This window comes from Saccopteryx leptura, chromosome 1, assembly GCF_036850995.1.
Source record: "Saccopteryx leptura isolate mSacLep1 chromosome 1, mSacLep1_pri_phased_curated, whole genome shotgun sequence".
Classification (NCBI taxonomy): Eukaryota; Metazoa; Chordata; class Mammalia; order Chiroptera; family Emballonuridae; genus Saccopteryx; species Saccopteryx leptura.
In genome coordinates this window covers 49,472,764-49,484,927 of record NC_089503.1, presented here as the reverse complement: position 1 = coordinate 49,484,927, position 12,164 = coordinate 49,472,764, and the positions used below count along the sequence as shown (strand labels likewise).

At 37.1% G+C, this 12,164-nt stretch overlaps 1 protein-coding gene across 1 annotated transcript in view; it reads right to left on the bottom strand.

Moving 5' to 3' along the window:
* The window catches only part of LYVE1 (lymphatic vessel endothelial hyaluronan receptor 1), a 29,745-nt gene extending 18,385 nt beyond the window's left edge, over positions 1-11,360 (bottom strand). The window contains exons 1-3 of the mRNA XM_066365859.1: positions 11,137-11,360; positions 6,869-7,040; positions 6,620-6,759 (exon numbers count right to left, since the gene is read on the bottom strand). Of these exons, the coding sequence (XP_066221956.1) occupies positions 6,620-6,759; positions 6,869-7,040; positions 11,137-11,221 (397 nt within the window). The 5' untranslated portion in view covers positions 11,222-11,360. The remainder of the gene's footprint in view (positions 1-6,619; positions 6,760-6,868; positions 7,041-11,136) is intronic.
* Positions 11,361-12,164: the final 804 nt, after the last annotated feature.

Here is a 12,164-nt window from a genome sequence, read left to right as displayed (position 1 = left end):
TATATATAAAACTTTTTTTCTCAATAATCTAATGGTAACCACCCATGAAAAAAAATAAACAAACCTGAAATACATAGCTTTAAAAATAGGAAACAGAGGAAAGAAGCATTGCCTATCACCAAACAAAAACAACTGACAGAAACACAAAGGAAAAGAATCAAAGGAGACACAGAGCTACCAGAAAACAAAACATAAAGTAGTTATAGTAAATCCTCATACAACAATAATTACCCTAAATGTAAATGGACTAAACTCACCAATAAAGAGGCACAGATAACATATTGAACCAAAAAGTAAAACCCAACCATATGCTTCCTTCAGGAGACATGTCTAAGCTGCAGGGACAAAGGTGGACTCAAAGTGAAAGTTGGAAAATGATTCTCCAAGCAAATAATACCAAAAGAAAAGCAGATATGGCCATAGTTATATCTGACAATACTGATTTTAAAACAGCAAAGGTAACAAGAGACAAAGATGGACATTTCATAATGATAAGGGGATACAATATGAGGAAGACATAACACTTCTTAATATATATATATATCAAATCAGGGGTCACCAATATATGATATATAAGACAGCTACTAACAGAACAAAAAGAAACAGACAAATACACAGTCATAGTTGAATGCTTCAACATACCATTGACAGTTTAGATAGATCAGCCAAACAGAAAATCAATAAAGAAATATGGACCCTAAATACTTGACAAAATGCACATAATAGACCTTTACAGGACATTTCATCCCAGAACATGAGATTATACATTTTTTTCCAGAGCACATGGAATGTTCTCAAGGTTAGATCATGTGTTGAGCCACAAAACTAGCCTCAACAAATTCAAAAAGATTGAAATTATAGTAAGCATATTCTCTGACCATAATGCTCTGAAATTAGAATTCATCTGCAAAAAGAAAGTAAAGAAATCCAGAAAAATGTGGAAAATTTTAAACAACATACTTCTAAAAGAATGACTGGGTCAAAGAAGAAAAAAAATGAGAGATCAAAAGATATATACAGACAAATAGAAATGACTACATGACATATCAAAATTTCTGGGATGCAGCAAAAGCAGTAATAAGAGGGAAGTTTATGTCATTATAGGCTTATATCAAGAAAGAAGAGAGATCCCATGTAAACAATCTAATATCACATCTTAAAGAACTAGAAAAAGAAGAACAAAGTAAACCCAAAGTCAGCAGAAGAAAGGAAATAGTAAAAATTAGAGCAGAATTAAATAAAATAAAGAGCAACAACAAACAAAACTATAGAAAAATTAATACAACAAAGAGCTGGTTCTTTGAAAAGATAAACTGACAAACCCTAGGTAGGCCCACTAAGAAAAAAAGAGAAATGACTCATAAAATTTGAAATGAAAAAGGAGAACTTACCACAGACAAGATAGCTATACAAAAGACCATACTAGAATACTATGAAAGATTATATGGCACCTAATTCAATAATACTAGAACTATACAATCTTCTTAGACAGAGTCATAAAGAAGTAGAAATCATGAAGAAGTAGAAAACCTAAATAGACTGATTAGTAGTGAGGAAATATAAACAACTATCGTAAACCTCCCCCCAAATAAAAGCCCAGGACCAGATGGATACACTAGTGAATTCTACCAAACATTCAAAGAATATTTGGTACCTATCCTTCTCAAAGTCTTCCAAAAAATTGAAGAAGAGGCAATACTCCCTAACATGTTTTATTAGGCCAACATGACCCTGATACCAAAATCTGGCAAGGCACACAAAAAAATAAAACTATAAACCAATATCTTTAATGAATACAGATGCAAAAATCCTAAACAAAATACTAGCAAATCAAATACAATAATACATTAAAAAAATAATACATCATCATCAAGTAGGATTTATTCCAGGAGGATAAGGATGGTTAAATATACACAAATCAATCAATGTAATGCACCACATCAACAAAACAAAGAAAAAAACCCATATGATCCTATCAATAGATGCAGAAAAGGCATTCGATAAGATACAACATCCATTTATATTTAAAACACCCAATAAAATGAGTCTAGAAGACAAGTATCTCAACATAACAAAGACCATATATGACAAACCATCAGCCAATATCATACTAAATGATGAAAAACTGAAAGCTTTTCTTCTAAAATCAAGAACAAGGCAAGGATGCCCATTCTTGCCACTCATATTCAACATAGTACTGAAAGTCTTAGCGAGAGCAATCAGGCTAGAGAAAGAAATAAAAGGTATCTATATTGGGAAAGAATTAATGGTATTATTTTTTGAAGATGACATGTTCCTTTATATAGAAAACCCCAGGAATCCATGAAAAAACTATTAGAAACAGTAAACAAATACAGTAAAGTCAAATGAAATGAAATCAATATACAAGTCTACTGCTTTCTTATGCACCAACAATGAAACTTTCAAAAATGAATTGAAAAAGAAAAACAATTCTTTTTACAATTACAAAAATAAAAATACCTAAGAATAAACAACAAAGGATGAAAGGACCTATAAACTGAGAACTATAAACATTATGAAAAGAAATTTAAAAAGATGCAATGAAATGAAAAAACATTTCATGTTTGTAGATCAGAAGAATTAACATAGTTCAAATGGCTATATTACCCAAAGCAATATACAAATTTAATGCAATCCTCATTAAAAGCCCAATGTCATATTTTAAAGAAACAGAACAAAAAATCACCCAATTTGTATGGAATCATAAAAGACCCAGAATAGTCAAAGCAATTCTGAGAAGAAAGAATGAAGCTGGAGGTATCACACTACCTGACCTCCAATTGTATTTCGTAGTCACGATAATCAAAACAGTATTGGCAGAAAAACAGATATACAGGCCAGTGGAATAGAATTGAGAGCCCAGAAGTAAAACCACACACACACATACACACACACACACACACACACACACACACACACACACACACACACACACACACATATATATACACACACACACAAATAATCTTTGACAAAGGAGCCAAAAACACACAATGGAGAAAAGAAAGCCTCCTCAATAAATAATGCTGGGAAAATTGGAAAGCCACATACAACAGAATGATACTTGACTACAGTTTGTGATCAAAGACCTAAATATAAGATCTGAAACAATAAGTTACATAGAAGAAAATATAGGTACTAAACCTATGGACCTTGGCCATAGAGAACAATTTATGAATTTGACCCCAAAGGCAACAGAAGGAAAAGCAAAAGTAAATGAATGGGACTATATTAAACTAAAAAGCTTCTGCACAGCAAAAGAAACTGACAACAAAACAAAAAGTCAGCCAATCAAATGGGATCTGATATTCACAAACAATAGCTCTGACAAAGGATTAATATCCAAAATATATAAAGAACCCACAAAGCTCAACAACAAACAAACAAATAATCCAATTAAAAATGGGTAGAAGACCTGAACAAACACTTCTCTCATTAAGACATACAGACAACAAATAGATATATGAAAAGATGTTCACTCATCTTCTCTAGCTTTTAGAAAAATGCAAATCTCAAAACTACAATGAGATATCACCTCACACCTGTTAGATTGGCTATTACCAACAAAACAGGTAATAAAAAGTGTTGGGAAGGCTGTGGAGAAAAAGGACCACTGCTGGTGGGATGTAAACTGGTACAGCCATTATGGAAGAAAGTATGGTGGTTCCTCAAAAAATTAAGACTAGAGCTACTATATAACCCAGTAATTCCTCTACTGGATAACTACCCAAAAAACTTGAAAACATTGGTATGTAAAACACACAGGCCCCCATGTTCATCACAGCATTATTCATGGTGACCAAGACATGGAAACAACCAAGTGTCCCTAGATAAAGGATTGGATAAGGAAGATGTGGTACATATATACAATGGAATACTACTCAGCCATAAGAAAGGATGCTATATTGCCATTAACAACAACATGGATGGAGCCTGAGAATATTATGCTAAGAGAAATAATAAAATCAGAAAAAGCTAAGAATGATATGATTTCACAAATAGGTGGGATATAAAACTGAGACTCATGGACATAGATAAAAGTGAAGTGGTTACCAGGGGGGAGGAGTTTGAGGTAGTGGACAAAAGAGGGACAAAAATGGTGATGGAAAATGATTCACCTTTGGGTGGTAGGCACACAGTGCAATCAACAGTTCAAATGCTATAGAGATGTTTATCTGAAACCTATGTACAGGGGATCCTTGGGTTACAACAGTGTCGACATACGACGTTTCCAGTTTGTGATGCTCACTCTCATAAAAACTTCAAAAAATTGAGGCTTGAGTATTTCAGCTTATGCTGTTAGCATCATACTTACAGACTACATGGGTGAACTGGTTTGGCTGTGTGGTGAAAGGATACACAGTAATGCGGCATGTTTGTATTTTTATGTAGGTTATGATTTTGCAACTGTGTTAGGATAGGTATGTAACTTAAGCTAGGATATGTTTCAACTTATGCCAAAATTTGGGTTACGTCACTATCATAGGAATGGAACTGTGTTGTAACCCGAGGACCCCTGTATTCTTATTGACCAATGTCATCCCATTAAATTAATTTCTAAATTTAAAAAATAGTTGGGGGTCAGACTATTTGCATGGTACTAAAATACCACACTGTAGATGACCTACTTATTGCATAGGGGAAACATATCTTTGAGTTCATTAGAGAGGTCTGGCAGTCACTATCTTAGTAAAATGATCAAAATTAGCATCTTAATAGTTGGACAGGCCTTGGCTGGTTGGCTCAGTGGTAGAGTGTTGACCTGGCATATAAACTTCCTGGGTTTGATTCTCACTCAGGGCACACAAGAGAAGCGACCATCTGCTTCTCCTCCCTTCCCCCTTCCCCTTCTCTCTCTCTCTCTTTCTCTCTTTCTTTCCTACAACCAGCTCAATTGATTCAAGCCCACTGGCCTCAGGCACTGAGGATGGCTCTGTGGAGCCTTCCCTCAGTTGCTAAAAATAATACAGTTCTGAACATAGGCCCCAGATGGGCAGAGCATTGGCCCCAGATGGAGGTCACTGGGTGGATCCTGGTTGGGGTACATGTCTCTTTATCTCCCCTCCTCTCACTTAAATAAAAATAAATTAATTTTTAAAAATAGTGGAACATATTGATATTAGGTGCCTTTTGTTGGGATTGAATCCCAAGTACATATCATCTATGAAGTATTTTTGCCAAAAATATCAAACATGAATTTAATTAGGACTCTAAACCTATCTTTAAGCATGCAGTAAATACAAAGGATAGAGGTACAAGTGAAATGAAACTGTGGGGAAACACAAATCCAAGCCCTCTTCCTCTGGCTCCTTTTTGTTGAGTCTAGAGGGCTGGATATCACATCATTACATTGACAGCGGGCAGGAAGACCAAGAAGTTAAAAGGCCAGGCCATCTGACATGCATGGGCTGGCTATGAGATAAGGAGGCATATGAATCACTCATTCCCCAGCCAAAGGTGATGGGCTCAAGATGCAGAGGAGAGAATGGTGGTGAAAAAAAAATGTTGGAAGAAGCTTTATATTCCAGTCTTGAGTCTGCAGCTGCTTGTAGGACTTTGAACAAACCAAATCTCCATTCTGATTTATAGTAGTTTCATCCATGAAGTAAGAGAAGCAAACAAAGTGTTTTTCGGGGTCCTTTCTATGCCAAAACCCCCTGGTTCAGAGAATTGCTGGGGTCCTAGGTTGCCTTTGGAGAACATAATATTGTTGATGCACACTTATCTCTTGGATCTTAGAGAATGATTTTGGAATCTATCCTTGTGTATGAGCACTCAGCTGTATGACCTTTAGAGGGTCAGATTTTTGAGTATGTGTGAAGAGAAATAAATCAGGTAGAGGTGCTTATGACAAAATGAAAACAAGTATTTAGTAAAAAACAAACAAACAAACAAACAAACTTCCTGAGAAGGTACTTAAACCTTTCTGGGAAGGGGAAGGACTTGGGCTGAAGTGACCAAGGTCCTCAAGCAAGGTTAAAAGGCTGACTGCGTGACCACGAGCAAATCAGATCTACTTTCTAGCTTTAGCTCCTTCCTTTATAAAATGGAAATTGGGTCTTGTTCTAAAAAAAATGTAAACTGTAGCATCTGAATTTCTTATCCTGTAAAGGAATGTAGGATAATGGAAAGAGCGTGTTTTAGAGTTAGACCTGTGTTTGAATCTTCATGGTAATAAGACCTAGACACTGTACAACATCCTCTGAGCTAATTTTGTTTCTGCAAAATGGAATGGTAAAGCATACTTCATACTTCATAAGGAGGTTGTCAAGGTTCAGTGAGATGACTTAGTACATTTCTTTGTCCATAGTGAATATTTCCTTCCCTTCTTCCTGTTTATTTTATAGGATGGAGTGGAGAGGTAATGGAGCCTCCTGGAATGCCCTCCCTTGATGTTGCCATTCGACCATATTTTCCCTAACTTTTTCCTCTGAAAGGCATATTGCCACCTATACCTGGTCACAGAGTCAGTCTTGGGAGGGTTAAATGACCATCATTATGATTCCTGCTGCCCAGAGTCACTCTTCTCAGACAGGTCACTGAGGTTGAGAAACCCAGAGAAAACATACCACATGGAGAGACTGCAGATCTGACTTACCAGATGAGTTGTGACAATAGGCACTGTAGAGTTTGTTGAGTGAATTTCTCCAAACCAGGACACCTGTCCCGTTCTTTCCACACTTGGGGTTTGGGACAATCCGAGGGATGACTAAGAACTGATCAGCAACCCATCCATAGCTATAACAGAATAAATATTCATTGAATGGATACATTTATCTCTATGGCTGAACAAGAACACAGAGCCAAGACAGTTCCATCCGTGGTTGTGAATCCAGCTGTTTCTCACCTGCAAGTCTCAAAGCCAGACTTCCATGCTGCTTCAATCTGGTCTCTGCTGGCTAAAGTTAGTCCCATCAGCCTACAGGCCTCCTTGGCATTTGTGAAATTCAGCTGTGGAGCTATCTTTTTGCTCACAACGGTGACTCCCATAATTCTGCATGGCACTGAGATGGAAAGCTCTGCAAAGGAATCAGAGATCCTCGGTTTGATAAACTTGTTCATAGCCCTTAGGCTCCACTCCCTATAACAGCATTATTGTCCTGATGCAGCAGTGAGGTCATTGTGGCTGGGAGTAAAGTTTAGAAATAATGGGACACAGGCCAGACATTTTGCACAAGGACATGCTGCTAGGTTAGATGGATGCTTGATCTGATCCAAGCTGTACCTCTCATCAGCTTCAAGTCTACTCTCTCACTCTGCATTAAGGTGCCTTGTTTATTACATGGAGGCTTCAACCACCAGTTTCTAGGGTGGGTCTAGATGATGCTGTTGCTGCAAACCTTTTTGGAGTCTATAAAATGAATGGTTTGAGACTTTGAGAAAGAATTCAGGGCTCTTACTAATAGAATAGTTAGTTAGCAATACTCCAAACTAATGTGGGTTGGAGACACCACTGTTTTTTGAGATGGGCTGAAAAATGTTGCACTTGGTAAAATAGGAGCTTTCTCAATACCAGGTCTTCTCTGACCATTGGGGGGCAGGCTTACTCACAAGTTGTTGGAGAAGCTGGGAAATGAACCTTGTTGGCAGAAAAACTGAATGAAGTAGAGTTTTAGAGTCAGACCTGGATTTGAATCTAGCCTGTGTAGCTTGCTAGCTCTGTTACCTTAGGCTAGTTATTTCATTTCTCTTAGCCTCAGCTCTCTTATTTATAAAACTGAGAGAGTAACAATATCTATTGTATAATGTTGTGAGAGTTAAATGAGTTAATTCAAATAGAAATGCTTAGCATAGTGCCTGCTACATAGCAGGTGCTCAATAAATCAAAATAAGTTTGTCATTATGCTATCTTCAAAATGTTTTGCTTTTAGTCGTCTAACGGTCTTCTTGAGGAAGCTGAGGCAGTTGAACAGTTAAGATGTGAATAATATTTTACTTAAATTCTAATGATTCAGAGAGTTCTTCTGATCCCTTCCCTTTGAGTTCTAAGATTTATAGACCTGTATGAAATTTTGAGTTGCATTGCATTCAGGTACATTATTTCTATTGGGATTCATTCAAGAAAGTCCGTAAAAGGGCATTTCAATCTCCCAGTCATTGCTTGTACACAGATCTGTGCGTATTGGATACGAAGTCAAATGCTTTGATCACTTTTTAGGTTAGTATTTAAAGGAAATTTCTTTTGGAAAATGTGGAAGGAGCATTTTTAAGTCCTCCATGTGACCCTACTGTCAGGAGGCTGCAGGAAGGAATACGTATATTATGTACAATATTTGCGGATAGCCTTGTTTGCTTCCAGATCCCACTCACCAAGAGAGAGGCCTGAGAGCCAACACTCAATTTGAGTGTTTGTGACAAAACAGTCTCTTATGTTAATACTAATTCCAATATTAATTCCAGCTTCTATAATCTATTGATGCTATTCTGTGCCAAAGCCTGTCTCTTTTAACAGAAAATTGAGGCTCAGGGAGATTGAGTAACTTTTCTAAGCCCAAGGATATAGGTGGCAGATTGAGGGCACAGACCCAATTATGAGTGACTTTAAAACCCCAGTTTTTAAGTAGGACACTGTTCTGCTTCCCACTGTGCTATGGGGAAAAGATGAAAACACACACGGACACACACACACACACACACACACACACACACACACACACAACTGGAGTTGAACTCTTGGAACATTCCATTTGTCCTGGAATTTGGTACATCTAGCCCATGAGCTTGCTATTGCTCAAACCTCTTAGGGCTGTTTTTTTTTTTTGGGGGGGGGGTGGTAATACTTGCAGGCTCATTAATTATACTGTAAAGTGGTCTTGATACTCTCTCATCATACCTCATTTTTACTTTAAATATTATTATTAGTAATGATTGACCTATTCTGGGCAATAGAGCTAGCTTTGAATAGTTCTTGTAATGTTAACTGGCTATGGGACCTTGGGCAAGTTAGCATTCTCATCTGTAAAATGGGGATGATTATATCTTCTTCATAGAATTTTTGTCAGAATTAAATTAGCTAACTTTACCTAGCAGAGATTAAGTCCATAGCAGGCAGTTAGCAAATATTAGTCAATATTAGCTTCCCTATTTTATTTACAAACAAAAATAGGGAGCTGGCACCCAAGAGGTACACCAGACATCTCTTAATAGTTCTCAGAAAACAACAGGTGTAGTAGAAATAATATATGCTTAGCAATCAGACGGAGCTGAATTAAAACCCAAGCTTTACTATCTATTGCCTATATGACATTAGGCAAGTCACTTGGCCTCACTGAACCTGTTTCTTCATCTATAATCCTGATGTATTATTCTCAAGCATAGGAATGTATAATTTTTCTTTTAAAGTGCTCAGATTTTAATTTTCCAGAGCTGTAATGAGTGATTTGCAGTTGTAATTTTTTTTTTTTTTTTGCCAGCAATGCTGAATGATGTTACCATTTAGGCCTCTCAAAAGCCTAGAAATTATTTCAAGGCATTCTTTGGTTTTTTTTTTTTTTTTTTTTTTTTTTAATGAGAGAAGGGGAGATTGAGAGATAGACTCCCACATGCGCCCTGACCAGCATCCACCCAGCAACCCCAATCTGGACCAACCGGGAGAGGGAGGGAAGAGAAGCATATATGGTCGCTGTTCATGTGTGCCTTGACCAGGGATCAAACGTGGGACATCTGCATGCTGGGTCAATGCTCTACCCACTGAGCCAAGCGAACATGGCCTCAAGACATTCCTTGTAATATATAATATATATTAAAATAGATTTTATTTTTTACTTATTTATTTTTTAGGTCAAAAAGATACATATATCTTTTATTTTATTTTATGTTTTTAAACTATTTTTTAAGATTTTATTTATTTATTTTAGAGAGGGGAGAGAGAGAGAAGTGAGAGATGGAGGGGTGGAGAAGCAGATCGTTGCTTCTCCTGTGTGCTCTGACCAGGAATTGAACCTGGGACATCCACATGCCGGGCTGACGCTCTACCACTGAGCCAACTAACTGGTCAGGGTCTTATTTTATTTTTATATAAAATACCATTTCCCATTCTTATCCATTCACTTTCATTGGCCACCTTTTCTTCAATCATGGGTCTGAATAATTTTCAGTTGTTTCCAAAAATTTAATTCTCTTAGGAAAATTTTGCCATTATTGAGATTGGCCCAACGAGTGTGTTATAGTCACTATCAAGGAACCATTTCTAAAATAGCAAGAGTAATGGCACAATTTTTGGGAAAAGTGAGTAGTTTTCTCAGGGGGATTTCAAAGAGGAGCAAACTTATTTGACAGTAACAGTTTTAGCATTTGAAAAGAATATCAATTATATAACTCTAGCCTCCTTTGTAAAATTAAATACAATATATGAATTAACTGGATGTCTGTCCATGACATATCTTATATCTCAGGGCATCTTCCAGCATAGGAATACACAATTTTTCTTTTAATGTACTCAGAGTTTTATTTGCCCAGAGCTGAAATGAGTGATTTGCGGTTACAGTTTTTTGTTTTTTTTTTGCCTGCAATGCAGAATGAGGTTACCATTTAGGCATCTCAAAGCCCAGAAATAATTCAAAGTAATTTCTTTGGTACAGAGCTGATGCTAATTTTCAAACCACTTTTTTAAAGTACATTTTCTATTTTCTGCATATTAAAAACATATGCATCCCATGATAGTATAATAAAAATTGAAATAAAGAAAATTATATTGGCAGTTCCAAAAATGTAAAAACAGGCCAATGTTCTATGAAAGTTAGTCAGTCATTTTCCCCAGGCTTAGTGATTGCTTTAAGAATTTTACAATTATAATTTGCTTCTTCAATAAAACACTTTTTAAAACAAATACTCTCTTCTCAATGTTTTGTTTTAAAACATTTTCTTTAAAAATACTCCATAACCAAAAAGAAAAGTCAAGATAACATAAAGATAAATGTGAATCATTTTGGTGAAGTTGACAATACGGTGAAAGCATTTCTGGTAGATGAATAATACCAGAATTAGATCTCTGTAGACATCAACTGGCACAACCCCCCCCCCCCCTCAGCAATCCATAGTCAAGAACTTAGTAAGCTTAGAACAGGTTGTAAGATCTTGCTTTGCCTCAGGTTGGCATTCTGCTGAGAAACCTACCTTGTACCTGGAGAGAGCCTTGAACCAAGAGCCCTGTGCTCCAAATGGAGGCAAGAAGCAACACCAGGCTGAAGCACTTGGTCATTGTGCCAACCCCTTCAGAGCCAGAGAAACACCTCAGCTAGCCACTGGCAGTAACAGGAACATACAATCACCAGTCTGGATGGAGACTTCTGGAAATATGTTGGGGCTCCCACTGCTCCACTTTGTAACTGAGACATCCGGATTTCCCTGCTTTCAAGCTTCTGACTTGTCAAGGTCACTGGGGGAAATGAGTGACGTCTCTCAAATGCCCAGGCTGTCATTTGTGGATAGCTTTCTGGAAAATTTAGCTAATGCTGACTCCGAAAGAAATGAGGAAGGCGGATTAGCACAATGTGAACTGCTGAAGGGTTCCCCAATTTCCATATTCCCTGCCGCTGCCCACTGCCCCCACCAGTTCAGTTTTCACATGTTCATTGTTTTGCCTGGGGAGCCCATTCATTTATATACTCCTAGGAATGCCTCTGTTTCTAAAGGAGATCAAGCATAGATTGCTCTTTTCCTCTCACAATCAATGGGTTTTTTTTTCAGCTGCATATTCTTGTGATCTGTGAGGCAATGATGCTATGTCTCATGAAAGCAAATGCCCTTTTAAATACCAAGGACAGAGGTTTCATACCTCCTTTTGGAACTTCTGTTATACATTTAAATTTTCTACACCACTATAAGTGATTCCTTCATCAAAGAAACCAGACACACAAAAAATTCATATTAAAAAAAATACAGAATGACGTCAGAGTAATGGCGGGGTAGGAAGCGATACCGATAAATCTCCCCCAAAACTCAACAAGATCTTCAACCAGAAACAGAAAAACCTATACTTGGAGCTTCCAGATGCTTCGCAATACACCCAAAGGTATGACTGAGTGAAAAATTGGCTAAATATATAACCAAACCCCGAAGGAAATAGGGAGTAAGAAATGCTCCGCCTTCCTCACTAACCTAAACAGGGCGGCTTTCTCTGGTAACTGTGAATATAGAAACTG